General features: G+C 39.2%; 2 protein-coding genes across 2 annotated transcripts; one reads left to right on the forward strand and one right to left on the reverse strand.

Moving 5' to 3' along the window:
• Positions 1 to 1,165: 1,165 nt before the first annotated feature.
• On the forward strand, positions 1,166 to 9,584 carry trim23 (tripartite motif containing 23). Its single transcript, XM_084105223.1, has 11 exons — positions 1,166 to 1,324; positions 2,008 to 2,170; positions 2,253 to 2,374; positions 2,633 to 2,911; positions 3,896 to 4,078; positions 4,154 to 4,369; positions 4,468 to 4,602; positions 6,391 to 6,520; positions 6,606 to 6,716; positions 6,862 to 6,986; positions 7,558 to 9,584. Exons 1-11 carry the CDS (start codon positions 1,238 to 1,240, stop codon positions 7,735 to 7,737), a joined length of 1,731 nt encoding a protein of 576 aa, XP_083961349.1. The 5' UTR covers positions 1,166 to 1,237; the 3' UTR covers positions 7,738 to 9,584.
• A 17-nt stretch (positions 9,585 to 9,601) lies between these two features.
• Positions 9,602 to 16,072, reverse strand: ppwd1 (peptidylprolyl isomerase domain and WD repeat containing 1). The gene is made up of 11 exons (XM_084105222.1): positions 15,932 to 16,072; positions 15,565 to 15,667; positions 15,289 to 15,392; positions 15,063 to 15,183; positions 13,443 to 13,890; positions 13,143 to 13,333; positions 11,341 to 11,530; positions 10,581 to 10,762; positions 10,422 to 10,503; positions 10,107 to 10,289; positions 9,602 to 9,806 (listed from the first exon to the last, which is right to left on the reverse strand). Exons 1-11 carry the CDS (start codon positions 16,044 to 16,046, stop codon positions 9,663 to 9,665), a joined length of 1,863 nt encoding a protein of 620 aa, XP_083961348.1. The 5' UTR covers positions 16,047 to 16,072; the 3' UTR covers positions 9,602 to 9,662.
• Between the last annotated feature and the right edge of the window lie 9,907 nt (positions 16,073 to 25,979).

Consider the following 25,979-nt stretch of genomic DNA (forward strand, 5'->3'; position numbering starts at 1 on the left):
CATTTGATACTTTCTTGTTGACATTTCCACAACCCATGTTGAAGTGCACAAATGTATCAGTGTATTGCTGAATTGCTGAGCAGTTTATTCAGAATTTCTGATTTGGAAATGTTGCACCTGCCAAGTCTCACAAAAGACACTAATGGTAGGTCTGAGAGAACAATCCTTTCTTCCACAAATCCACTTGGATCTGACAGGGAGTGTGGTCTGTATTTTTTCACAATATCTCTCATTGCCCAAAGCATAAGCGTGATCTGATTGTTATCATTGTTTGGAAGCAGCAGAGGAACCGCAAACTGACACATGGACATTTTCATGATCATTTCCTGCTGAAGAAAACTGTCAGAACAAAGAAACACAGCAGTCAAAACGTCTAAAGGGTTTACTGACTGAGGACAGTCTGATTCAGCACTATCCTGATCATCATCCCAGTCTGAATCTTCTGACCCATCTGAAGATGAACACTTAACACTCCTCGCTGTCCTTTGTTATTTTATTTTGTCTATATTAACATTTACTAATTCACAAAGTTCAGTGACATTCACTAATAATTCACATTTTTTTTAAAGTTTGATAATATTGCTATTTCATTCTGCTTTAGTAAAGGCAGGATTTCAATATTTGAAACATTTATTTAATTTTGTAGTCTTGATGCTACTAATTTTTCTCACACATTATAAATAGTTTTTTAGGCTACATATGAAAATAACGACGATTTTGTATTTTGCATCCCTCTCAAGAGGATCATGTAAAACAAGTATATGATCTATAAGTTATGTCATGACAACATGTTTTTACTTTATGTTAACTCATCAAAATAATTTAAGCAATTTCAACTTTTTTATCTTAGGCCTTCAGGATTCAACAATTTTTAATTAATGTTTAAACATAATTTAAATTGAAATTAAGTATACAGCCAATCTGATTTAACTTTAAATAGGTAGATTTTTTAAAAGTGTATATAGTAATCATTAACTATGCTTTAGATTGTAATACATTTCCTGAACTTCGTCGACGGAAACAGCTGACGGACTGATCCATTGTCATAGAGGGGGACCTCTATGACAAGAATGGGATTTTTATTCAGACATACAACATATCTGATACCTTTTTTATTATAATAGGAATACGTGAACAAATTAGTTTTTTCTATATATTTTTATATAGTAACTTGTACTTGTCCAAAGGCAGTATGTCATGAACACATCGACGTGTCATCAGATGGTTCAGTCCGAGGATGGCCGCTGCTGTCGGTGTAAATAAACAGGCGTCGATGGAGCCGTGTGCACGACACGGCCGCGGAAACACTTCAAATGCGGTGAAGGTACGACATACATGACATAAATAACAACTACATGAGATGTTTAGCTTATAAGAATCATGAGAGAGAATTTTTTTTTGGTCCCGGTGGAGTTCAGTGAGATTCTGCAGGGCGTTAGCACGCTAATGATAGCATCATTCAAAACTGTCACTGCGGTTTTTATATTAAACACACTGTTGCACACTTATGTAAAAGCTCGATTAAAAACAAGTCGTTATGAAGTAGGGTGTTATATTGATAAATATACAGTTATGACAGCAGTAGTAGCTGGCTAGATAAATGACCAACCGGTCAGAACACTAGAAAAGGGCACTGTGCCTCAAAATACTCAAATTAAAGGGTAATTTCAGAAATTATGGAGATATAGTTATGTATGTTTACATGGATTGTACTCAAAGCTTATTCTTATAAATACATACAATGTCTATGCATGGTAATATTTGACTTTATTGACATATAATATAGTAATTACTGCTTCTAAAAATTAAATTAATTATACACACACGTATATGCAGTGTGTATATATATATATAATATATATATATATATATAACATATATATATATATGTATATGTATGTATGTATATGTATGTATGTATGTATGTGTGTATGTATGTGTGTGTGTATAAATGCTAACATTTGTCAATCACAAATTTAAATCTTGTGTCTGCATGTGATTGTGAAGGTGTTGGAGTGTGGTGTGTGCGAGGATGTGTTTTCTCTACAGGGGGACAAGGTCCCGCGGCTGCTGCTGTGCGGACACACGGTGTGTCACGACTGCCTGACCCGTCTGCCTCTCCATGGCAGGGCAGTCCGCTGCCCCTTCGACAGACAGGTCACCGAGCTGGGTGAGCTTCTGTTCTTCATAATAACAGTATAATTCTATATTTAGACTTTATGTTGTAGAAAGAAACATTTTGTGCTCTGCAGGAGACTCGGGTGTGTGGGGCCTGAAGAAGAACTTTGCCCTGCTAGAATTGCTTGAACGGCTACAGAATGGGGCATCCAATCAGTCAGGCATGTCAGAGGATTCACTTCGGGAGATGGGCGAGGTTCGAAATATGCGATTTTATTTTTAAAACGTGTATTTATATTAACAATAAAGAATAATTATTTATATAATAATTATTATGATTATTCTTTATTTTTATGATTATTACAGTTAAAATATATAATATTTTTGTCTTAAGAATATTTGTATCATTTTATTGAACACTTTTATATTGTTGCTGACTCATTTTTATCAAAGCAATAAATTAGGCTGTGTGATACAGTGATTTTATTGTGAATTTTTGCCATGTCTCCATTAGTGTGTAATCCGCTGTGATGAGGATGAGACTCACACTGCTTCCATGTACTGCACGGTGTGTGCCACGCACCTGTGTGCCGAGTGCTCCCAGCTCACACACTCCACCCGGACGCTGGCCAAGCACCGGCGTGTGCCCCTGGCAGACAAGCCCCATGAGAAGATGCTCTGCCCGCAGCACCAGGTGCACGCCATCGAGTTCGTGTGCCTGGAAGACGGCTGCCAGCCTGGGCCGCTCATGTGCTGCGTGTGCAAGGAGTACGGAAAGCACCAAGGGCATAAGGTGCAGAAATACAATGCAACTCAGTTCAAAACCACTTGTTAATCTTTAGGCATAGAATTTGGCTTGGATTGATTCTCTTTCGATCCCATATCGATTCTTGTATATTTTCTCATTTCTTCAAGTTTTTCAGAATGTAACAACAATGCTTGTTTTTTTTAGATGCATTGTTTAAAAGTCATTCGGATGCAACTGAATTTAAATATTCAAGAAATATCTTAATATTTCACTTTAAAATAATTAATAATTTGTTTTGCTGTTGCTTCTGGTGCAATAAAAAGTCTGAAGCAGGGTTATTATCAATAACTAAAATAAACTAAAACCATTAAAAACATGTTACTTAAAATAAAATAAACATTAACTAAAATGAAAAAAAAAGTACAGAAAGTTATTTCATGTACTTATTAACAAGGCAACATTTGAAGTACTAAAATAACTCAAATTGAAATAAAATATAAAAAAAACGAATAAAAATGGTATAGACAATTTTTTTTTTTAACTCACTCCCCCCCAAAAATCACTAAACTTTACCTAAAATTAAAATGAAAGCTGAAGATTTTTATATTTAAAATTGCATGTAGTTTTTTTTTTATTCATTACGAGTTATGTAATTGATTTGCTGTTCACTGTATTGAATCAAATTGAATTGTTCTCAGTTTACTTATCAAATGCAAAATTAATAAATATAGAATCAAACCAATTTGCTGTCAACCAAACAATTCTTACCCTCCTAAGTTTCCTTTGTGAGGGAGTTTCTGTCATGAGGAAGTTCAACAGAAACTGCAGAATGGGAGATCTGCAACAAATAATGTATAGCAAAAATGTTAATGCATCCATCAAACAAAGCATGGATTAAAAAGGTTACTGTGTATTGTAAGAATTGTTATTGGGATCATTCAAATATTTCTGGGTAATTTAAATCTGATGTTTTGTTCCTGTTTTCAGTCACTTGTTCCCTGATCTCTTTTCATGAAAATGTTTTACCAGCATGCTGTACTAGAGGGTGAAGCCAACCAGATTCGAGGGTCCATCCTGGATATGGCACACTGCATCCGTACGTTCACAGAGGAAGTGTCGGAGTACTCCAGGAAACTAGTGGGCATTGTGCAGCAGATTGAAGGAGGAGAGCAGATCGTGGAGGACAGCATGGGCATGGCCCACACTGAACATGTATGAGCGTGTTTTTGGGTGATTGTAATCGCCTAAAGCATTTGCATCTGTGTAAGATTCTTGGTTTCTGCTCAGGTTCCAGGAACAGCGGAGAGCGCCCGGTCTTGCGTACGTGCCTACTTTGCCGACCTACACGAGACGCTGTGTCGTCAAGAGGAGATGGCCCTGAGCGTGGTGGACGCGCACGTGCGAGAGAGGCTGATCTGGCTTCGACAGCAGCAGGAGGACATGACCATCCTGCTGTCACAGGTGTCCACTGCCTGCCTGCACTGCGAGAAGACACTGCAGCAGGTACACACTCCGTCACGTCGTACACACTCCGTCACGTCACACACACAGCTGGATCAGGAAGCAGGTCAGGAATTTCAGTGTGTTTGTTGTCTTTTTAGGATGATTGCAGGGTGGTTTTGTCGAAACAGGAGATCAACCGACTGCTAGAGACACTGCAGAAACAGCAGCAGCAGTTTACAGAGCTGGCCGACCACATTCAGCTGGATGCAGGCATCCCTGTGACTTTCACGAAGGTACTTTACATCGCCTTGTTTGCACAGTATGGACACAGCGACGGATGAGAGATGACTTTTATAAAAACATCAAATTAAAGGGTTAGTTCACCCCAAAATGAAATTTGTTATTAATTGCTCACCCTCATGTCGTTCCAAACCCTTAAGACCCGTAAGACCTCGGAACACAAATTAAGATATTTTTGATGAAATCCAAGAGCTTTCTGACCGCAATGCAACAACCACTTTCAAGGCCCAGAAAGGTAAAAAAGACATCGTTAAAATAGTCCATGTGACTACAGTCATTCAACTTTAATGTTATGAAGCGACGAGAATACTTTTGTGCACAAAAATCCCCTAAAAATAGTGACTTTATTCAACAATCTCTTCTCTTCCACATCATTCTTCTATGCTGTTGACGTTGTGTAAACAGTGCAGCGCTTCTGGATCCACATCAGAACGCCGCTTCACTATTGGTCAACGCTGTTCACGTGAGTACCACGACATGTGTGTGATGCTGACGCAGGAGCTAGCCAATAGTGAGGTGGTGTTCTGACGTACAACCAGGACGCGCGACACACGGTTTACACTACGTCAACAGCGTAGGAGAATGACGTGGAAGGTCAATGACGACATGACGAATGTCGGTGAGTAATTAATGACACAAATTTTTAGGGTGAACTAACCCTTTAACATTTAACGAATAAATGCAAAGTTTGTGATCTTTGAGTTAATTTAAGGGGTCACGCCGTGATGTATCGATCTTCTATTGGTCACACATCTCCACTCCACATGGGAGTAAACATTCATTCTCAAATCAGAGTTCACCAAACTTGAACTTTGGTGCACGGCAAACTTTCCATGAGTTTGCATATCCAGTCTCCTGCATTTGCATGTGTATGAATGGAAGTCAGTGTATTGTAGTGTGACCGTCCCTTTCGTCAAACAAACAGATGCCTTTAGTAGTGTACTGCACATAGATCAAACATTGTAATGCAGTGTTATATGTTTATCTTTGGCTTATGGGGGCTTAAACGGCCGTTAATGCCCATTGTCTTCGTGCAAAATGATATGGCTAGAGTTTAAACTTCATAATTCCATACGAATGTCAAGGATTTGTTGGAAGAATTCTGTGCCAAGGTCAGACCTCTTGTTGGGCCTAATGCATAATACCATGGTGTTTTACATGCACAATGGTCATAACACGTCATCAGAATGCAAATAAACTGTTTCCATCATCTTAAGGAATAGTTCACTTCAAAATGAAGCTTCTGTCATCATTTACTCACCCTCAAGTTGTTCTAAACCTGCATGAGTTTCTTTCTTCTGCTGAACACAAAAGAAGATATTTTGAAGAATGTCAATAACCAAACAGTTGATGGACCCCATTGACTTCTATAGTATTTTTTTTCCTAGTATAGAAAGTCAGTGGGGTCCATCTACTGTCTGGTTTCTGACATTCTTCAAAATATCTTCTTTTGAGTTCCAGAACTTTCATTTTGAAGTGAACTATTCAACAAACACAAAACTCAAGATAATCTGCATCTAGTGCATTACATTTCTGTGTTAACTGATTCTGAGAGTTTATTTGCATTAACTTTATTTTCAAAATGTGCATCAAAAATAGTTGGATGGAAAACCCTGACTGATGTATGATTTTATGACATTTTACAGCATGAGCTAACTTTGTCTTGTCTGGTTGTGTTATTAGCGTGCTAATAAAGGAACTGCTGTACTTGAGCTGAGTTTTGTGTAGTGATGATGTGTTTGATATCAGTATTAAACAGATGTGTCCGTCTTTTTTTCCAGGACAACCGTGTGCACATTGGTCCAAAGATGGAGATCCGGGTTGTGACTTTGGGCTTAGATGGAGCTGGAAAAACTACTATTCTCTTCAAACTGAAGCAAGATGAGTTTATGCAGCCCATACCGACCATAGGTATCCTTGTGCAACGGAAATACATGTACAGAAATGCAAACATGCAATGGTGTTTAAATAATAAAATATTCGATTTCTGTTTTAGGTTTTAATGTCGAAACTGTTGAATACAAAAACCTGAAATTCACCATTTGGGATGTGGGTGGCAAGCATAAACTCCGCCCACTCTGGAAACACTACTATCTGAACACACAAGGTAACGCGCACTCTTAGAGTTGCTGCTTCTGGAGTTAACAATTCACTTCACTGTGGCTTTGTTCATAATGAAATTCACACAATCACATTTCTTGCACTTTAATGAGTGTGTATGACTGAAGCTGGTCATTTGTTCTGTCTCCCAGCGGTGGTGTTTGTGATTGACAGCTGTCACCGAGACCGGCTGATGGAGTCTCACAGTGAACTGGCCAAACTGCTGACCGAGAAAGAGCTCAGAGATGCTCTGCTGCTCATCTTCGCCAACAAACAGGTGAGAGATGTGAACAAATGTTTTGAACTAGCATAAAAAAAATCAGTAATAATGTACTTTAAGAATCTCCTTTATCAAACTGGAAGATTTCACAAATTAAAAAGATTGTCTGTGGAATCGTTAATTTTTATTTATTACAATTAATTCATTTTTGTAGTTATAAATAATAAATGCACTTTTGTATTGGGGGTTACACTTTATAGGCTTTAACCTGCTAGAGTAAAAAAAAAAGTCGCCAGCCAATGCCAGTATTTTTGATAATTTTCACAAAAATGTCACGGCCCCCAGAATATTTTATTGTATGAATCTGAACATGCAATTTATCAAAAGAAAGAACAGAGCATCTGCTTTAAAAAAATAAAACCTAGTTTCAATAATTATTTTTTTATTAACACCGGAATGTGGGCAAGTTTCATAAAAAATCAACATTTTGAAGAAAAAGCTGAGAAAATCGCTTGTTTTTTCAATGACAATGCGCATAAACAATGCTTTAATCGCTTGTTTTATTGGAGATTCTCTACTCCTCCACTGTGAACTCTTGACCAAGACTCTTTGACGCATGTCTCTGCAGGACGTCCCTGGCGTGGTGTCCGTGGAGGAGATGACGGAGCTCCTGAGCTTACACAAACTGTGCTGTGGGCGCAGCTGGCACATCCAGGGCTGTGACGCCCGCAGTGGCATGGGGCTTCACGAGGGCCTGGACTGGCTCTCACGCCAGCTGGTGGCCGCAGGAGTTCTGGATGTGGCCTGAGGGATGCTAACCCACTCTCAATAGACTTGTGACTTACAACTCAAGCCTGTCCGTGTCATTTGCACAGTCACCCTGCTCATGTTTTACCCATGTCATACCATCATACATTAGTAGACTTGCTGCTGTGTGTGCTTGTGGTTCAATGGTGTTCATAAATGGAGCTCATATAGGACTCCAGGTTAAATACAAGGCAACATCCTGCTGGTTATCACCTAACATAATTTCAAGTGAGTTGAAATTGTGTTGTAAACTAAAATATATTTGCAGATGCTGTCCATAAAGTTGATTAACATGAACTATTCCTTTGAAAAGAAGTTAACGAACATGACTAACTAAACTTACTGTCCCTTCTGTTAAAACAGAAATTAACATCTGGTTTATGATGCTTGTCTTTTCAAGGTCAGTTTGCTCATTCGCCTAATAGTAACTAATGCCTGGAGATATTTCTAGATGTGCTTGAGCAAAATATACTGGTCATTTTTGTACAGACACCCTTATAAAATCCCTGTAGGATCATGTGTGCAAACAGCACAAGGTTTATATAGTTCATTAAATGTTTTAATCGTAGGTAAAGCCCCTTAGATAAGGATGAAACGAGGCTCCATCACCAGATTCATGGTTACTGCAATGTGAAGTGCCTGTTGTCGGATTATCCATAGTTACTGAAATCATTGGACAGGTCATGTGATCAAATCCATTGCCATTGATCAAATGTTACATGCAAGTAATTGGGTGAATTTCACAAAACATGTCAACAACATATATAGGTCATGCTTCCATTTAATATATACTTTATTTCGCATTAATTTCTAAAATTAAACTTGTTCTAGGAACATTGAGTTTGTATTATAGCATTGTTCATTACAATCAAGCACATTCTACCTTTATATTCTCATTACTGTAATATAATGTGAAATTGTTTTAGACAATTAAATATTTAGACATGGTAGTATTGCCTTTATGGATATTTACTGAAATAAATATTAAAATCATCAATGGGATTTAAACACATGTGCTTAATTGTTTTGAAAATGTCAATGTTAAAAATTCTGAATGGTAGAAATATATATATTTTTGTTAATGCAAAATTAACATTTTGATTTTGGGGGTAAAATGTGACCCACACATGCTTTTGTTGTTGTTGTTGTTGTGAGATTCACCTAAAGGCATACCATTATTCTTAGCATCTCTAGATTTCTTTAATGGCTGTTGTGAGTTTTTTGGGGCTTTAAATGAGCCTGTAAATATTTATTGAAATGTCCTTTGTGGTCTTATGACTGATGCATGGGTGTAGGTGTATTTTCACCATGTATGAAGAGATGGATGTGTTTGTGGCAAAAAACAATGTTACTGATTATTTATATTTTAAAGGAGAACTGTAGTTGTCATGAAAAGAAAAAGTATAAACCTGCTTCCAGTTCATCAGTCCACTGCTTATTAATATCTGGCATATCTTGATTTGATGGAACAAGTATTTCTTAGCATCTTTAAAGCAAATACATTACATTTCCATTCATTGATATACTTCATGCATAACGCAACTGTGGCCATATGTAAACGCTCCATTACTTGACATTATCTGCATTAGTTTGGTTTAGGAACCATCCTTTGTTTCGAAACATTGATCCTCATTGCCATGATATGTTAAATAACTGTACTTAGATAAAAAGCATGTGTGAAGACATTCCCTGTCCCCTATTGCAGGAGGATCTGAAGTTATTGTCAATGTGAGTTTTGAAGCCTCTCAAGAAGCACACTGCTCACCCACATTTGTTGTTGATTTGACCACAGCTTTTTGTATAACCATTCATAATGTTACGCTATTAAAAACAAAGCTGAATGATGCATCACTAATGAAAATTAGTATTATTAAAAAAGGGTACTTTATTTTACAAAATCAGAAGAGTAAAGCTGAGACCGCACATCTATTTGACAGTGATGTTTATGATGCTGATGTCTTCATATGGCTTGTCGGTTTTGGGGTTGACTTTTAAGTTGGAGATCCGCTGGACCACCTCCATACCTTTAGTGGTCCTCCCAAAGACTGTGTGCTTGTTATCCAGCCAGGGCTAATAGAAGAGAGAATGAGAAAACAATTCATTGAATTAACTAGCCAAACTGGCAGCTCAAAATGAATGACTTGAGATGATTTTCCCCTCATTGTAACTGACATGACATTCAAGAAGTGACAGCAGTGTGACGTTTATGACTACATCGACTTAATTGAATAATTGGGGTTGGGAAATGTATTCAATGTATATCTTGAGGTTTCATTAAAAAAAAAAAAGATAACCCAAACAACCCAAAAATGGGTTATAATGTATAATAATAATAAATAATATATAAAAAAATGAATCTGATGGTCTTACAGTTGGGACGACAGTGATGAAAAACTGTGACCCGTTGGTCCCCGGGCCTGCGTTGGCCATGCTGAGGGTGTAGGGTCTGTCGTGCCTCAGTGTGGCATGAAACTCGTCCTCAAACTCTCCACCCCAGATGCTTTCTCCACCCATCCCTGTGCCCGTCGGGTCTCCGGTCTGGATCATGAAGCCCTGCGCACACACACACACACACACACACACACACACACACACACACACACACACACACACGAGAAGCCACTTGTTCAACTCGCATCCACAAATCCTTAGGCACACATCTACACACTCGACAGGTGCTCATACCTTGATGACACGATGGAATATGTGGCCATTGTAATAACTGTTCCTGCTGTGGACGCAGAAGTTCTCCACTGTTTTGGGGCACCTGAGAAGCAAAAATAAATAATTAATGGACTGCCGTCTCAGACCAAACTGCTGTCAAATGAAATGACAAACACGTACTCCACAGGAAAGAGTTTGATGTGAATGTCGCCCATTGTGGTGTGAATGATGGCGCTGTCTGACACTCTTTTCGGCCCTTCCGCCTGTGTGGCTGCCATCACTTCCTCTTTAGACGGCTTCTCATTAAAGACATCACGGTCAGAATCGGCACTCTTGGTGTCCTCCGGCTCTCTCTTTGTAAACTGTTCAAAAACAAAATACAGTATTAAGAGTCTAGTGTCAGATTCTTCTGGACACCAATGGAAAGGGCTTTTCACACTGCGCTTAACCGCAGGTTATCATCGTTCTAAACCCCTAAATGTCAAATGGTGATGGAAAACACATCAGTTGGAGTGAAGAATAGACCGTTTAATTCTTAACCTTATAGTCTGAAAAGTCCATTCAGGATTTGATAGTACAGTCTTGATAGTACAGTCATAATATATAATCCGAGAATGCCTTTACGTAAATACGCAAGTAGGCGCTGCGTTCGTCCAATCAATGACACTGACAGAAATATGCAAATAAGGATGTTAACCCAGGGTTTAGTAACTAAAGGGGCGGGTCTTTGCGATTGGTCAATTACAACATGGCGTGAACACAGCACAAGATAACCCAGGATTCGGTTTACCCAGGGTTTAGAAAGAACCAGAGTTAACTTGGTGGAAAGCCCTATACAGAAATCACTACAGTAACCTAAAAATAAATGATTAAAGTAACATATACAGAAAGCAAAGCTTCAGGATAGCGTTGTAAATGCTATGGGTTTTAGTAATGGCACCATGTAGAAGCGGTTCTTCTTGAAGGCGGTGCAGAAGATGGTGGGGTCTGGGTTGGAGCTCTGCAGCGCTGGATTGTCGGAGGCCTTCATCTCAATGGTTGGTGCCGCATGCATGGTCTTGGCCACTCCCTGAAACAGACCCAACTGCGCCACACGAATGTTCTCCAGTTTGCCCAGGATCCGCACACACCTTGACAGAGAAAACAGTTCATAGACACAGGATAAAAAGACTTTCAGAATGGCTCATGTATTGATTTGATTTAGGCCAATGCTGTAATCTTAGCTTAAGTTTTCAAAAATTAATTTCACATGAAATCTTAACAACCCATTATGCTTCTGTAATGTGACAAGTTTCAGAATGAAGCAAGATATTTTGGTCAATTATAAATAGGAGCAACCAAGACCATAATTATTATTATTATTTTTTAAATGTAGTTAAATAAGAAAGCCAAGTTATTAATAACATTTTCTAAAAACTCAAAAAAATAATAAAAAGGTTCTTATTGTTAGGGTTGGGAATCGAAAATAAATTCCAATTCTGAAATTGTATACTTAATAAAATTAATTTTAACTCTGCTTATCGATTGCTGTGTACACATTGTAAGGTGGTTTTAAACCATTCAAGAGAACTCAATTTGGCACTCATGCAGTGTTTCCTGTGCTGGGCACATCCAGAGCGCGCGCACAATAAGCCGCCTCTCATATAGTGTGTGATAATGAATCGAGTTTTCTTTTGCTTCTTGCGCTTGAAAATATACACAAAATTACGTCAAAGTATCCTCGTAAACAGTCAGTTCATGTCTAAAATGAACGTATACTGTTAAAATGTATGTGTATCAGTATATTGGATCTGTGCATTAGCTCTTAAAGTGACAGCAGCCTAATATTCCTGCTGCACTCTGTGTAATTAGCGGTAATCAAAGGACAAATTAAAAAGAATATCACTCACTGATCTTGACTGAAATTCTTTTTTTTGTAACTTTAATAAGGATTAATCTATATTTTATTCATAAAAAGAAAAGTATGCAGTGTTATTTTAGATTTGATTTTAATTTCTGAGCTTGCTAATTTGCTTACTTGTGCTTATTGTATTACCGACTGTATACTGGTCTTTAATAATGTTTGACATTTATATTAGTTAGTCTAGTTTATTAGTTAGTTGTTCTTTAGGCTGCTAATTATTCTTCACAGTATTCAGCTGCGACAGAATGATTTGCAAAAAGACAGAATAAATATATTTGTTATCTAAATGTTTGACTTTTTTTTTTTACCATATTTGAATCGAAACAATGCCCAACCCTACTTATCATCCATGGAACCTTTCCATTGCACATACGGTTCTTTATATTATTTTAAATGTTCTTCACACTAAGAAAAATTCTATTGCATTGCTGCAAAAAAAGTGTTGAACAATCCTGATTTAATAATATTTTTTTTTTTTAAAAAGCTTTAAAATGTTTTTTCAACATAAAAACACTTTACAAATATTAAATTATTTATTCATAAATATCATTCAGGTTTTGATGAGTTGCACAACATGACAATTCACAATTGCCATATAATTAAGTCAAGCTGATATTTTAAGAGGAAAAATAAATCCTCGCTTCGATATCATTTCTATATGCTAAAATATTTTAAAACAGATGATAATTATACTAATGCCAAACTACTAAAGCTTTTCTTTTGAAGGACTTCTTCGTGATATCTGAAAAGTTGTGCCCTTAAATTAATTTTGATTCAGAAATGACAAATATGCTCATCATAGAAGAAATGCATTTCATAGTGTGCGGTGTATTCTCTACCTGTTAGTCTCCACGTTTATGACTTTAATGCCCAGCATGGTGCCGTAGAGCACAAAGTGTCCGGTCTCATCGAAGATGACGTTGGTCAGTCGGATGCCGTCCACCTTCTCCAGCTCTCGCTCCACCGCCATTCTGCGGCCAAACTCCATATCGGGCAACTGCTGCCTCATCTGCTGGAGCTCCGTGAACATCTGCCATCGCACAGACACCACACACTCTTACTCAAACTCTTCCAGTGTGCATGTTAACCCTTGAAATCTGTGATTATATAATTATTAGAATTATCAAACAGTAACTTACAGTTAATGATTCGTCAAAGACTCTCATCAGCTTCCCAGTGAGGAACCGGAAAATCCTCACTTTGCGGTCAACGGCGATGGTGGCCATTTTCTTGCCGTCTTGAGAGAACATCAGGCTGGTGGGATACGTTCTGCATTTGGCAAACTCGTACAAGTCCGTGTCAGTCTTGAACTCCCACTCCACCTGCCGTGGGAATTTGAAATCGCTCGGAAGGCCCGTCCAGTATTCCAACATTCCCGCTTTATCAGCCGACACTATGACGCGATATTTTGGATTCAGGCGGATCTGAGACAGTGGAGCGTTGTGCATCTTTTCAAACTTGTGCAGGGGTTGGTTACTTCCACGCCCGTCGTATACAAAAATCTTCCCGGTGGATTTCTCAGAGCAGGCTACGGTGGAGATGGCGTCGCCCGGATTATAGATCCACTCACACTGGCCTGGATGGAAGCTGAAAAATAAATAAAAATAAAATCTCTAAACTCTCTGGTCGTCTTTGGTAAATTTAAACTGAAATACAAAAATTACTTTTTGAATTTTTTACTTCATTGGAATGATATGATTTTTTTGTAGAACTTGCTATAAATACACAAAAAAAAATTGTGGTCATGATTCTAAAAGAATAATAATCTTAAAAAAGTAGTCACGTGAGATTTGGAAATGAATGAGAACTACAAATAATACAGAGCAATTTTTAGGACACAATTTACAAATCAGTAAGGAAGTATATATGTGTGTGTGTGTGTGTGTGTGTGTGTATATATATATATATATATATATATATATAAATAAAACACACACAAATGATTTACTTCATTTCTTCCACCAAATGACACCAATCCTCCTCTGATACATTGGATTTAAATACCTTATCTATATTTTTTATCATTTTTTATCATTTTTGTATTATTTGAAAATAATAAGGTTAATATGAAATATTTATTCTAATAACTATATAACCATGGTACTAGACAATGTTCACATCTAAATTATGCATCATTTATTTCTATATCAAATAATGAATAATTTAGATGAATAGTGAATATTGTCTAGTACTATGAAATTCCCTCAAAATACAACATATTACAGAATAAACATAAAATACATAAAAAACAAAATATAGTAAATGATTATTATTATTTTTTTTAAAATCATCAATCTTTAGGGTTTTCCATCCCATCACATGATGTAGTTTGAGTTCCTTGCCACTGTCGCCACTAGCTTGCTTAGTTGAGGACTCTTAATATTCAGCAATATCACTGATCTGACTGTACTGACACATTCCCGTATGAGAACTGAACTGAGCAGGATGAGGACATCACGGTTTTCTACAGAGCTGCTTTATAGATGAAATGAACTAAATTCATAACTGATGATCTTTACAACAGAACTGAATCAACACTGATATATCTTCAGCTGAACGGTGACGCTATTTTCTTTTAGAGCTGCTGTTCAGCCGAAATGGACTGTTTGCATCATTGAATCGTTTTCCTGTTATCACTGTAAAGCTGCTTTGAAACAATCTGTATTGTATAAATTGCTATATAAATAAAGGTGACTTGACTAAATGAGGAATACCAGAGTGTTAAACACACTCTCTCTCTCACACACACAAGAGTTTACCCGAGTTTGAGCATGTTGATCATGTCGAAGTTGACGACATCAAAAACTTTCATGGCCTGATCATCGCCCACAGAGCAGAAGAGCGCACCCTCCGCACTGACGGAGATACTCTCGATCACACCTACGCATCAGAGACAAACACAGACAGGTTATTTACACAGTTTCTGAAGGAGAAACCCAATACCACAATGCTATAGACGTAAGGTGTGTAGTAACAGACACCTACCCAAGTGGCTGCGGAAGTGCTTGACAAACTCCACTCCCTCATCCTCCTTCTTCTTCCAGAATTTCACATGCCCATCTTGACTTGCTGTTATGATAAAATCTGTTCTAGAATGGTATAAAAATGATAATCAGTATATCTGGAGTCAAATAAATGCACTTGAGTGTTGATTTACATATAAGCTCCAGGACTTAGCAATAAGGATGCCAGCTTGACCAGTGCCAGTGTTTCTGAATGTGTTATTGATGTACTAGAGGTGGCAAGTTGGAGAAAACTTACTTGGAGCAAACAATATGTGTTATAACATCTCTATGCATGTAACTTCTTTCATACATGGCGGCGGAGGGTAAATTGTCCAGGTACAATCTTTCAAACTCAAGAACTGCAGAAGAAGACATATGCTCCATTAATAAAACATCTAGAAACTGTCAAATGAAACCATTTGGCTGCTATGAAAACACAAGACATACAAGCTGTTATAGAAACGGCTGTCTAGCATAGTTTGTATCTCAAAACTTAATCTAGATATAATACAGGCGACTTTAATGGCCAAAAATGCTGTCTAGGTCTCAGTGTGGGAAGCTCACTAGGGTTAGGGACGGTAAGAGACGCTTCCGTGTTTTGTAAAAGAAGTTCATTAACGTACCTTTTTTCTTTTTTGTCTGTGTTGCCTCGTTGGGCAGAGGACCGACCCATTCACCTTCATCTTCCTCTAGTTTGCGTTTATTTTCAGAACCATCACGGCTCACGTCCGACGCCATTTTCAAATTAAAGTTTATATTTCTTCCTCGATGGTGGTTTTAACGTAATAAACGTCTCTCCTCTCACATACTGCCGTCTACAGGAGGGGAGAGTCTACCAGCGTTGCCCAGCACGGCTATACACACCATTACGCGGACTTTGCCTTTCCGGTGAGCGTGAGCGACTTTGTCACAATTGTTCTTTGCAAAATGTCACATTCACCATAGTAAATTAACTCATCAGAATCCCTTATTCGTTGTTTTTAGAAGAGAGGTCCAACAGTCCATCCAAAGCATTTCATCATCTAAGAATCTTAAAACTCGAGACAATAAACTTGTTTCAACTTTTTAATTTGTTTCATTAAAGTTTTCTGTTGTTTTTTTTCTCGAGTATGTGCAGGCTATAACCCATGTATATGTACTATATATGTGCTGCATTGCTTTCTTTGAAATAAAAGTACGTTAATTGTAATTTGTACTTATATTTTGATACCTTGGCATTAATAAAAAAATCTCTTGAATAATACATATGGAGTTACAATAATTTTAAGCTTCATAATTAAGCATAAAAAAACACCACTGTACTATTTTTAAGACAATAATATGGCAATGCTTATAAACCATTCTTACCTGTGAATGACATAAATCTGTACATATGAATGACAAATGCATTGATTTTTTTTTATTCATATACAGCACGGTTTGATGATTTCCTGAATAAATATGTATTCTGCTCATAAAAGTGCAGCAAATAACCACAGTCTGTTAAAAAATAGCAAATAACACGATGCTACGAGTTCAGCGTCTACGCAGAAGCCCCGCCCACACGTGACAACACTGAAACGCGTCATAGAACATGACGTCACAATCGAACACCTTGCTGCATATTCTTTACTTTGCTGAAAGTTTTTTTGCTGAGTAATTAGCATTTGAAAATGGGTTTACACAGTTCTTGTTTTAAATGTGTAGATGTTTCTGACAGTGTGTACAATTTACACAACTCTATACCATCACAATCAAGCAGTAATAGAGTGGAAGATCATTCAGTTGGAGGGAGGGATGTAGGTGCAGAAAAAGAGAAAGGGAGGAAAAAACAGAAAGGCAAAAGGAAGGAAAAAAATAAAACCAGCTCAAGTCAAGGTGAGAAAGAGGACCAGACATGTCCATGTTATTGTAACAACTGGAATGTTTTTAGTTTTAGTTTTCTGGGGAAAACCATGAAAGTTCAGTTTTTAAAAAAAAAGATTAATACATTTATTAATAGATTATATTTTTCTACTTTTCTACTAATAAATAATGCACAACCATGAATTTTTTTATTTTTTTTTACTACAGAATTCAGAAACATAATATACTTGACATATACACACACTACACACCTTAAATGACAGTTGTGTAAATGCCTTTATGCAGTTTTAAGGAGTAAATACTCTGCAATGGTGCTGACTTATGAATTTGCACATGGTTTGTCTTAAAGCACATTAAAAACACCACATAGACATTTAACCATTTTAAAACAAAGATTAACTATTTTTAATGTGACACTTTAACAGAGAACAGAGCATTCCTGCATGTGCACTGATCAACAACTGAGAAAGCAAAATGCACAAATTAGACCTTTGTGAATGCCCCCAAAAACTCGCTTCATAATTTACAGCAAGCTTAGATGCAGTAATATGAGTATTCAGTAATATATATACAATACAATACAATACAATTTTATTTGTATAGCACATTTAAAAACAACTGGCGTTGACCAAAGTGCTTAACAAGGCCAAAAGATATACGATAACAAATATAACAATATAAACATAAGACACAGAAAACAGAAGACACACACATCAAGATATATTAAAAGCTATTGAAAAGAAATGCATTTTCAAAGTAGATTTAAAAATTGACAAAGTTTGGGCATATCTGATGTGAGCCGGTAAGCTATTCCATAGCTTGGGTCCAAAGGCTGCAAATGTTTTAGTCTGGCTCGAGGGACAGATAGTAAGTTAGAGTCCCCCGATCTGAGTGATCTTGACTGTGTGATTGGATGAAGCAATTAATAATCCTGAAGCAAATGAAGCAAAGTACTGCGGAGACTGGTTCTGCAATGACTTAAAAACAAATAACAAAACTTTAAAATCAATTCTAAGTTTAATATATAGTTATGCAATCATTTATTAATAGTATTTCATTAATATCATCTTTTGGTTAATATTTCCCTCTTTAGATCAGACTTCTCAGCATGTCTCCAGTGAGCCTGAAGTCCTCCCCGTTGCAGAGGAACCTGGTCATGCTGAAGCCAATGACGAGTGGAGTGATGACGTTCTCCAGGATTTAGTCGGAAATTTGTCCGAATGGAGTGCTGACATCCTCAACATTTTGAGCAGTGTCATCTCCAACTTTAATGACAATACCCTCCAAACTCCAGTCTGTGTTGGGACTGACTTGAGTGTTGACATCCCCCAAGGCACAGTCTTTGCTACATCCGACTATAGAGCCAATGTTCCTCAAGTTCTGGTCCATGATGTGGCCGACTATAGAGCCAATGTTCCTCGAGTACCAGTCCGTGATGTGGCCGACTATAGAGCCAATGTTCCTCGAGTACCAATCCGTGATGTGGCCGACTATAGAGCCAGTGTTCCTCAAGTTCTGGTCCGTGATGTGGCCGACTATAGAGCCAATGTTCCTCAAGGACCAATCCGTGATGTGGCTGACTATAGAGCCAATGTTCCTCGAGTACCAGTCCGTGATGTGGCCGACTATAGAGCCAATGTTCCTCAAGGACCAATCCGTGATGTGGCTGACTATAGAGCCAATGTTCCTCGAGTACCAGTCTGTGATGTGGCCGACTATAGAGCCAATGTTCCTCAAGTTCTGGTCCATGATGTGGCCGACTATAGAGCCAATGTTCCTCGAGTACCAGTCCGTGATGTGGCCGACTATAGAGCCAATGTTCCTCGAGTACCAATCCGTGATGTGGCCGACTATAGAGCCAGTGTTCCTCAAGTTCTGGTCCGTGATGTGGCCGACTATAGAGCCAATGTTCCTCAAGGACCAATCCGTGATGTGGCTGACTATAGAGCCAATGTTCCTCGAGTACCAGTCCGTGATGTGGCCGACTATAGAGCCAGTGTTCCTCAAGTTCTGGCCCGTGATGTGGCTGACTATAGAGCCAATGTTCCTCGAGTACCAATCCGTGATGTGGCCGACTATAGAGCCAGTGTTCCTCAAGTTCTGGTCCGTGATGTGGCCGACTATAGAGCCAATGTTCCTCAAGGACCAATCCGTGATGTGGCTGACTATAGAGCCAATGTTCCTCGAGTACCAGTCCGTGATGTGGCTGACTATAGAGCCAATGTTCCTCGAGTACCAGTCCGTGATGTGGCCGACTATAGAGCCAGTGTTCCTCAAGTTCTGGTCCGTGATGTGGCTGATTATAGAGCCAATGTTCCTCGAGTACCAATCCGTGATGTGGCCGACTATAGAGCCAGTGTTCCTCAAGTTCTGGTCCGTGATGTGGCCGACTATAGAGCCAATGTTCCTCAAGGACCAATCCGTGATGTGGCTGACTATAGAGCCAATGTTCCTCGAGTACCAGTCCGTGATGTGGCCGACTATAGAGCCAGTGTTCCTCAAGTTCTGGTCCGTGATGTGGCTGACTATAGAGCCAATGTTCCTCAAGGACCAATCCGTGATGTGGCTGACTATAGAGCCAATGTTCCTCGAGTACCAGTCCGTGATGTGGCCGACTATAGAGCCAGTGTTCCTCAAGTTCTGGCCCATGATGTGGCTGACTATAGAGCCAATGTTCCTCAAGTTCTGGCCCATGATGTTGCCGACTATAGAGCCAATGTTCCTCGAGTACCAGTCCGTGATGTGGCCGACTATAGAGCCAGTGTTCCTCAAGTTCTGGCCCGTGATGTGGCCGACTATAGAGCCAATGTTCCTCAAGTTCTGGCCCGTGATGTGGCCGACTATAGAGCCAATGTTCCTCAAGTTCTGGCCCATGATGTTGCCGACTATAGAGCCAATGTTCCTCGAGTACCAGTCCGTGATGTGGCCGACTATAGAGCCAATGTTCCTCGAGTACCAGTCCGTGATGTGGCCGACTATAGAACCAATGTTCCTCGAGTACCAGTCCGTGATGTGGCAGACTATAGAGCCAATGTTCCTCAAGTTCTGGCCCATGATGTGGCCGACTATAGAGCCAATGTTCCTCGAGTACCAGTCCGTGATGTGGCCGACTATAGAGCCAGTGTTCCTCAAGTTCTGGCCCGTGATGTGGCCGATTATAGAGCCAGTGTTCCTCAAATTCTGGTCCGAGATGTGGCTGACTATAGAGCCAGTGTTCCTCAAGTTCTGGCCTGTGATGTGGCCGACTATAGAGCCAGTGTTCCTCAAGTTCTGGTCCGAGATGTGGCTGACTATAGAGCCAGTGTTCCTCAAGTTCTGGCCCGTGATGTGCCCGACTATAGAGCCAGTGTTCCTCAAGTTCTGGCCCGTGATGTGGCTGACTGCAGTGTGGACGTCCCCCACGTCCCAGTCCACGCCATATCAGACTGTAAAGTTGACTCTCAAGGTCCTCTCAGTACCACATCAGCCCCAGTCTTTGATGTGGTCGACTGTAACGGCAATGTCTCTCAAGTTTTAGTCTGTGCCTCGTCAGACTGTAGAGTTGACATCCGCCATGAATCAGTCAGACTGACAGAGGATACTGTATCACCTCAGCGTCAACTGGAGGATTATGAGATTATTGGTAAATTGACTGTCATGACTCCAACATACCATAATACAGACAAACTTTTGATATAATATTTGTCTTAACTCATGTCAACTCCTATTTTTCCTTTAACAGACATCAATTCATGCAGCTATGAAATCGTCAGGAAGCTCGGTGAGGGAGGCTTTGGAAATGTTTATGCGGGGATTCGCTTGACAGATGGCCTTAAGGTATCACTTATTTTACTTAAAATATCTTTTTAGCAAATTGTTCTTGCTCTGTCTTACACTTTTCTCATGTTCCTTAGTGTATCTTATGTTCCCTATTTAGAGCACTTGACCTCTCAGACCTGTTTAAGTTGTAAGACATGTCTGTTCAAGGTTAATGGCTGAAATTATATAAACTCTGCACACTTAATAATTCTAAATATTTCTAACACAAATGTATTTTTTGTTTTGTTGATCAGGTGGCGTTGAAATTTGCTGACAACATGGGTATAAAATGGTTCGACATTGTAAGTACTGTCAATGTTTTCAAAAGACAAACTGCTATTATCCATAGTTTAGGACTAGTCTACATCCTTTTTGTCATTGTCTTTCTTCTAGGAGGGGTGTGCTGAACCCGTTCCATGGGAGATTGGTCTGCTAATTCTTGCCAACAAAGGCCCCAGAGTTCCCCACATCATCCAGCTTCTGGACTGGGAAAAGCAGCCTGAACAATACATTATGGTTCTAGAGCGGCCTGCACCCTGTGAGGACTTGTTGAGATTTCTAAACCGCCACAGAGGCACCATTGAAGAGGACGTAGCATCGGTTATCATGCAGCAGGCAACACTCGCAGCTCAAACATGCTGCCAACGTGGAGTGCTGCACCGTGACATAAAGCTGGAAAACCTGCTGATTAACCTGAACACACTGGAAGTCAAACTGATTGACTTTGGGTGCGGCGAAATCCTTAACAACGAGGGATACACGTCCTTTAGTGGTATGTATTATCTCTCAAAGCTGTAAGGTGGGTCTCAAACTTTGGTGATGAGTTAGGGGCCGTTAACAGGACAAAATGTCTTTCTTCCAGGCACAGCAGAGTACTGCCCCCCAGAGTACCATATAAATGGCGAGTATCACGGGGAACCAGCAACAGTTTGGTCACTCGGGATACTCTTGTTCACACTACTGTGCGGGACATTTCCGGAGTCAGAAGACTTGAGGAAGCTCAATGATAACATCTGGACCAAAGATGCTTTGTCACAAGGTGAGATCTTCATTCAGTAAAGGACACTTGTAATTCTAAATCAAACAAAAGAGAACAAAAAATTAAAAGCAAGTTAAAGTAATTATCAGACATCTTTCCCATCTTTCTGCACAGAATGCTGCGAACTACTTTGCTCTTGCCTGCAAACTGACCCAGAGCAGCGGATTGAATTGAAAAATGTCAGTCTCCACAACTGGTTTATATACTTTAATGATTCATTTACCTAAGCAAACATCAGCACCCAAGGACCAGACGGGCCTCCCCAGCATCAGAACTCTGTCGCCACACACCAATGCTCAACCTGCATTGATGTACGGGTAACTATCCAGACAGTCACAACCTACAGATGCCCAAGAAGAACCTGTGGACCAAATATGGCTTGTCACAAGGTGAAATCTTTTCCACAAAGATTACCTGTAATTAAGTATCATACAAAAGAGCACAAAGTAGCACAAAGAGAACAAAGTAACAAAAGACAGTCATGTGAATAACGCATTCAAAGAGAGCAGGTATTAAGTTTAAGGTAATTATCAGATGTCTCTCCCATCTTTCATCACAAAATGCTGCCATTTCATTGGCTTTTGTCCCCACACATCAATGCACACCCCGTGTTGTACTAGGTACTATCCAGACAGACAAAACCTGTTCATGTCCAAGAAGAACCTCTGGAACAAAGATGGCTTGTCACAAGGTGAAATTTTTTTATGACAGCAATGGGGCCTAATTTTAATTCACAACCATTCGGAATAGAACAAAGTAACAAAAGGCATGCAGTAATGCATGGTTAATGCAGTAATTCGACTCTTGATCAAAAAGAGCAGGTGTGAAGTTTAAGGTAATAATCAGGGGCCTCATTTATAAAACTTTGCGTAGGATTTGCGTCAGAAGTGGCATACGGATGAAACATAGGACGTGCGTACGCACAGAAATATTCGGATTTATAAAACCGTGCGCACACACATCCTACGCAGTTTTCCCTTAATAAATCACAATCAATTCTAAATGTAGCGCAGCTTTTGCGGCTTCATGTCACGCCCATAGTTGCCCATAAATAGTCCGTGAAACGCCCACAAGTTAATATTCATCGATTGCGAAATCAATGCAAACACAGAGAGGAAAATCAAGAAACGTAACTTCACTCAATGTGAAGTAGAAATTATCGTTGGTGAGGTGGAAAAGAGGAGTAAAATGTTGTTTGGAGGGCACTGTGTGGGCATTACTAATGCCAAAAAGGCAATTGAGTGGCAAAAGGTTGCAGACACCGTTAATGCTGCAGCCTCACAACCTCGGACCATGGCCGAAATAAAAAAGAAATGGTCGGACATCAAAGTCGATGCAAAAAAGCGTCTAGCGCTCCATCGCCAGAGTGTGTCTGCCATGGGTGGGGGAAAGGGGACACCGGAGACACCATTACGCATTGTGATGGCATCATGGCATTTTATTACCATCCATTTGATTGCATCTGACAAGCTTCAGATGTGTTATGAGGATGAATTGCATAACATGGAAAAATAATTGCAGAACATATTTCACTTTTCTTTTTGCAAATATGTGTTCATTTGCATTTCTGTTGTAATCTTCGTTTGATTTTGTTCGTTTTACACTGCAGATCGATCAAACGGGTGTTCGTGTAGGCTGTTAATTGTAAGACTTGCTTTGTGAAGTCTTCATGTTATTTATGAGAGGCAGTATTGCCATTTCTTTTACACAACGGTCTACTACAGTTTCACACACTTTCACGTGTTTCTTCCATCTGCCGACGGTGTCGCCATTTCTCATTTCACCCGTTTTTGTGCGTATGCCTGGGTCAGAGTTTGCGTGAAGGACCGCACATTTTCCCATCAAGTTTGCTTTTTATAAATACCAATTATTGCGTAGAGAGCGGCGTACGCCTTCTTTTGTGCGTACGCAAATTTTATAAATGAGGCCCCAGATGTCTGTCTCATCTTTTTGCACAGAATGCTGCCATTTCATTGGCTTCTGTCCCCATACACCAATCTGCACCCTGCATTGATGTACAGGTACAATCGAGGCAGACATAATTTTATGTAAATATGTGCTACATGCTTTCCTCTAAATAACAAAAACACAACAAAAAAGACAGTGGTGTGAACAGCAGGTAACAGGGCTCGAAATTACTTGGTAGCACTGGTGCTTCTGACTTCAAAAAGTTCGGAGCAACACCAAAAATTTAGGAGCACCCACCAAAAATTAAGGAGCACTACAACTACAAATTATATAATAGATTTATTTAATTTAAAAACAACTCCAATCAATCAATCAACCAACAATCACTGGGACTTTACACATCTTGTGACCAGGATTTGACATTTTGTCTTCTGGCTCTATATCATCTCACCTCGATAATATTGGCACATGATTTGTCATTTGCATACGTCATGTTAATCACAACTCCATTCTTTTTCATGAGCTGCAACATAGGTTTAAATTTAGTGAAGGCAAGCTCTTCTTTGGCGTTGGTGTATGTGGTGTTAAATTTGACGTTTAGCCCTGCCAGTAGAGTGGAACGACCGGCAGCATCCTGGCGATTAAAAGCCTAAATAATCAAACCTGATAAACCTGATTTGATTGCCACACATTTGTCCCTGCATTTTTTTGTGCTTGTCACTCTCTCCGTGTTTAACCAAGCTTTTGCGCTTAAAATGTATTGATTCAGTTGCGAACGCTGTTACCTGCAAACTCTGTCCCACAGGCTTTACAGTGAACGCAATGCACTGAACCATCAGCATAGTGGAGCCACTCGAAATCTTTAGCCACTCTCTCCGAAAGCTGAACGATTTCTTTTCAGCTGGTGGATCCCCATTAAACATTATTGGATTATTTGTGACTTTAGGTGACGTCTTACAAAAGAAATGTGTCAGCGTTCGTTTAATCTTCTCTCTTATTCAGCCTTTTAAATTTCGCACAGTAGTCAGCTCCCTGTCACGTGACAATGGAACGCAGTAAAAGGGAGTGGGAGTGATTGACAGCTAATATTAACCAATCTAAAATCTGCTTTAAAGTTAAGAACTGTAAGATATTTTTAATTTGTAGTGATTACAATTTAGCTCAAAGGAATTATTAATTAATTTATAGGGAATTCAAAAGAGTCACTTATTACAACCGAGCAAATGACTCGTTCGCGGTTCATTTGAACTGGCTGTAACTATCAACTCTGCAACGGATATAAATATCCAAACTATAGTGAAACACTATATAGTTAGCAAGGTAACTTAGATCAGAAGTTTAAGACATTAAACTTTGTAAGCACAATAACACAAGTAATATTTCTCTTTAAAATACAAACAAGACTTTATTGATTATTCTAACACATAAAACTAATATCTAACACAAACCCACACATACACATTCATACGCGTTGCAGAAAGAAAAGAGTAAGGAAAGATTAAGTTTTTAAGAGTGAGTTTAAGAGTGAGATGATGTAATCCCAAGTTTCTATGCACTTATAAGACACAACCTGAATGAACCATCAATCATTAGTTTAACCCTTTTATCGTTTCCTAGGTTATTAAATCTGTATCAAATACACCAGTTCAGCTTTAGTCTGGAGGCAGTACTTGCTTGTCTTTGCTTTTGGGGATTCCCTTTTGTTGCGTGAAAGGGGTTTTCCCGGTCCGTTCGTTGGCTGGTCTCCTCGTGCCTGATGTCTGGGTCACGTGGTCAGTCACGTGGCGTGCTGGCGGAATGAAAGTCTTTGTTTGAAGCTGGCTTTGCAGAAGAAACGTGGCTCGAAATCTTGTCGCAAAACTTAACTTAGAACCGAGACTCACAACGGAAAAGAAAGGAAACTAAGAAAATAAAGGAAATTGAGAGGAGTAGATGATGGCTTGAATGAAGCTGTTTAACCCATGTTCTTCAGATCTTGATTTGGGTTATTTCGTCTGCGCGTTTACATGGTTCCTAGTCTGAGAGAGCGAGAGCAGAGAGCGAGCTTTGTTTCTGTCTAAGATTTTTAAACTCAAAGTTTG

Source organism: Abramis brama (assembly GCF_963993115.1).
Source record: "Abramis brama genome assembly, chromosome: 25".
NCBI lineage: Eukaryota > Metazoa > Chordata > Actinopteri > Cypriniformes > Leuciscidae > Abramis > Abramis brama.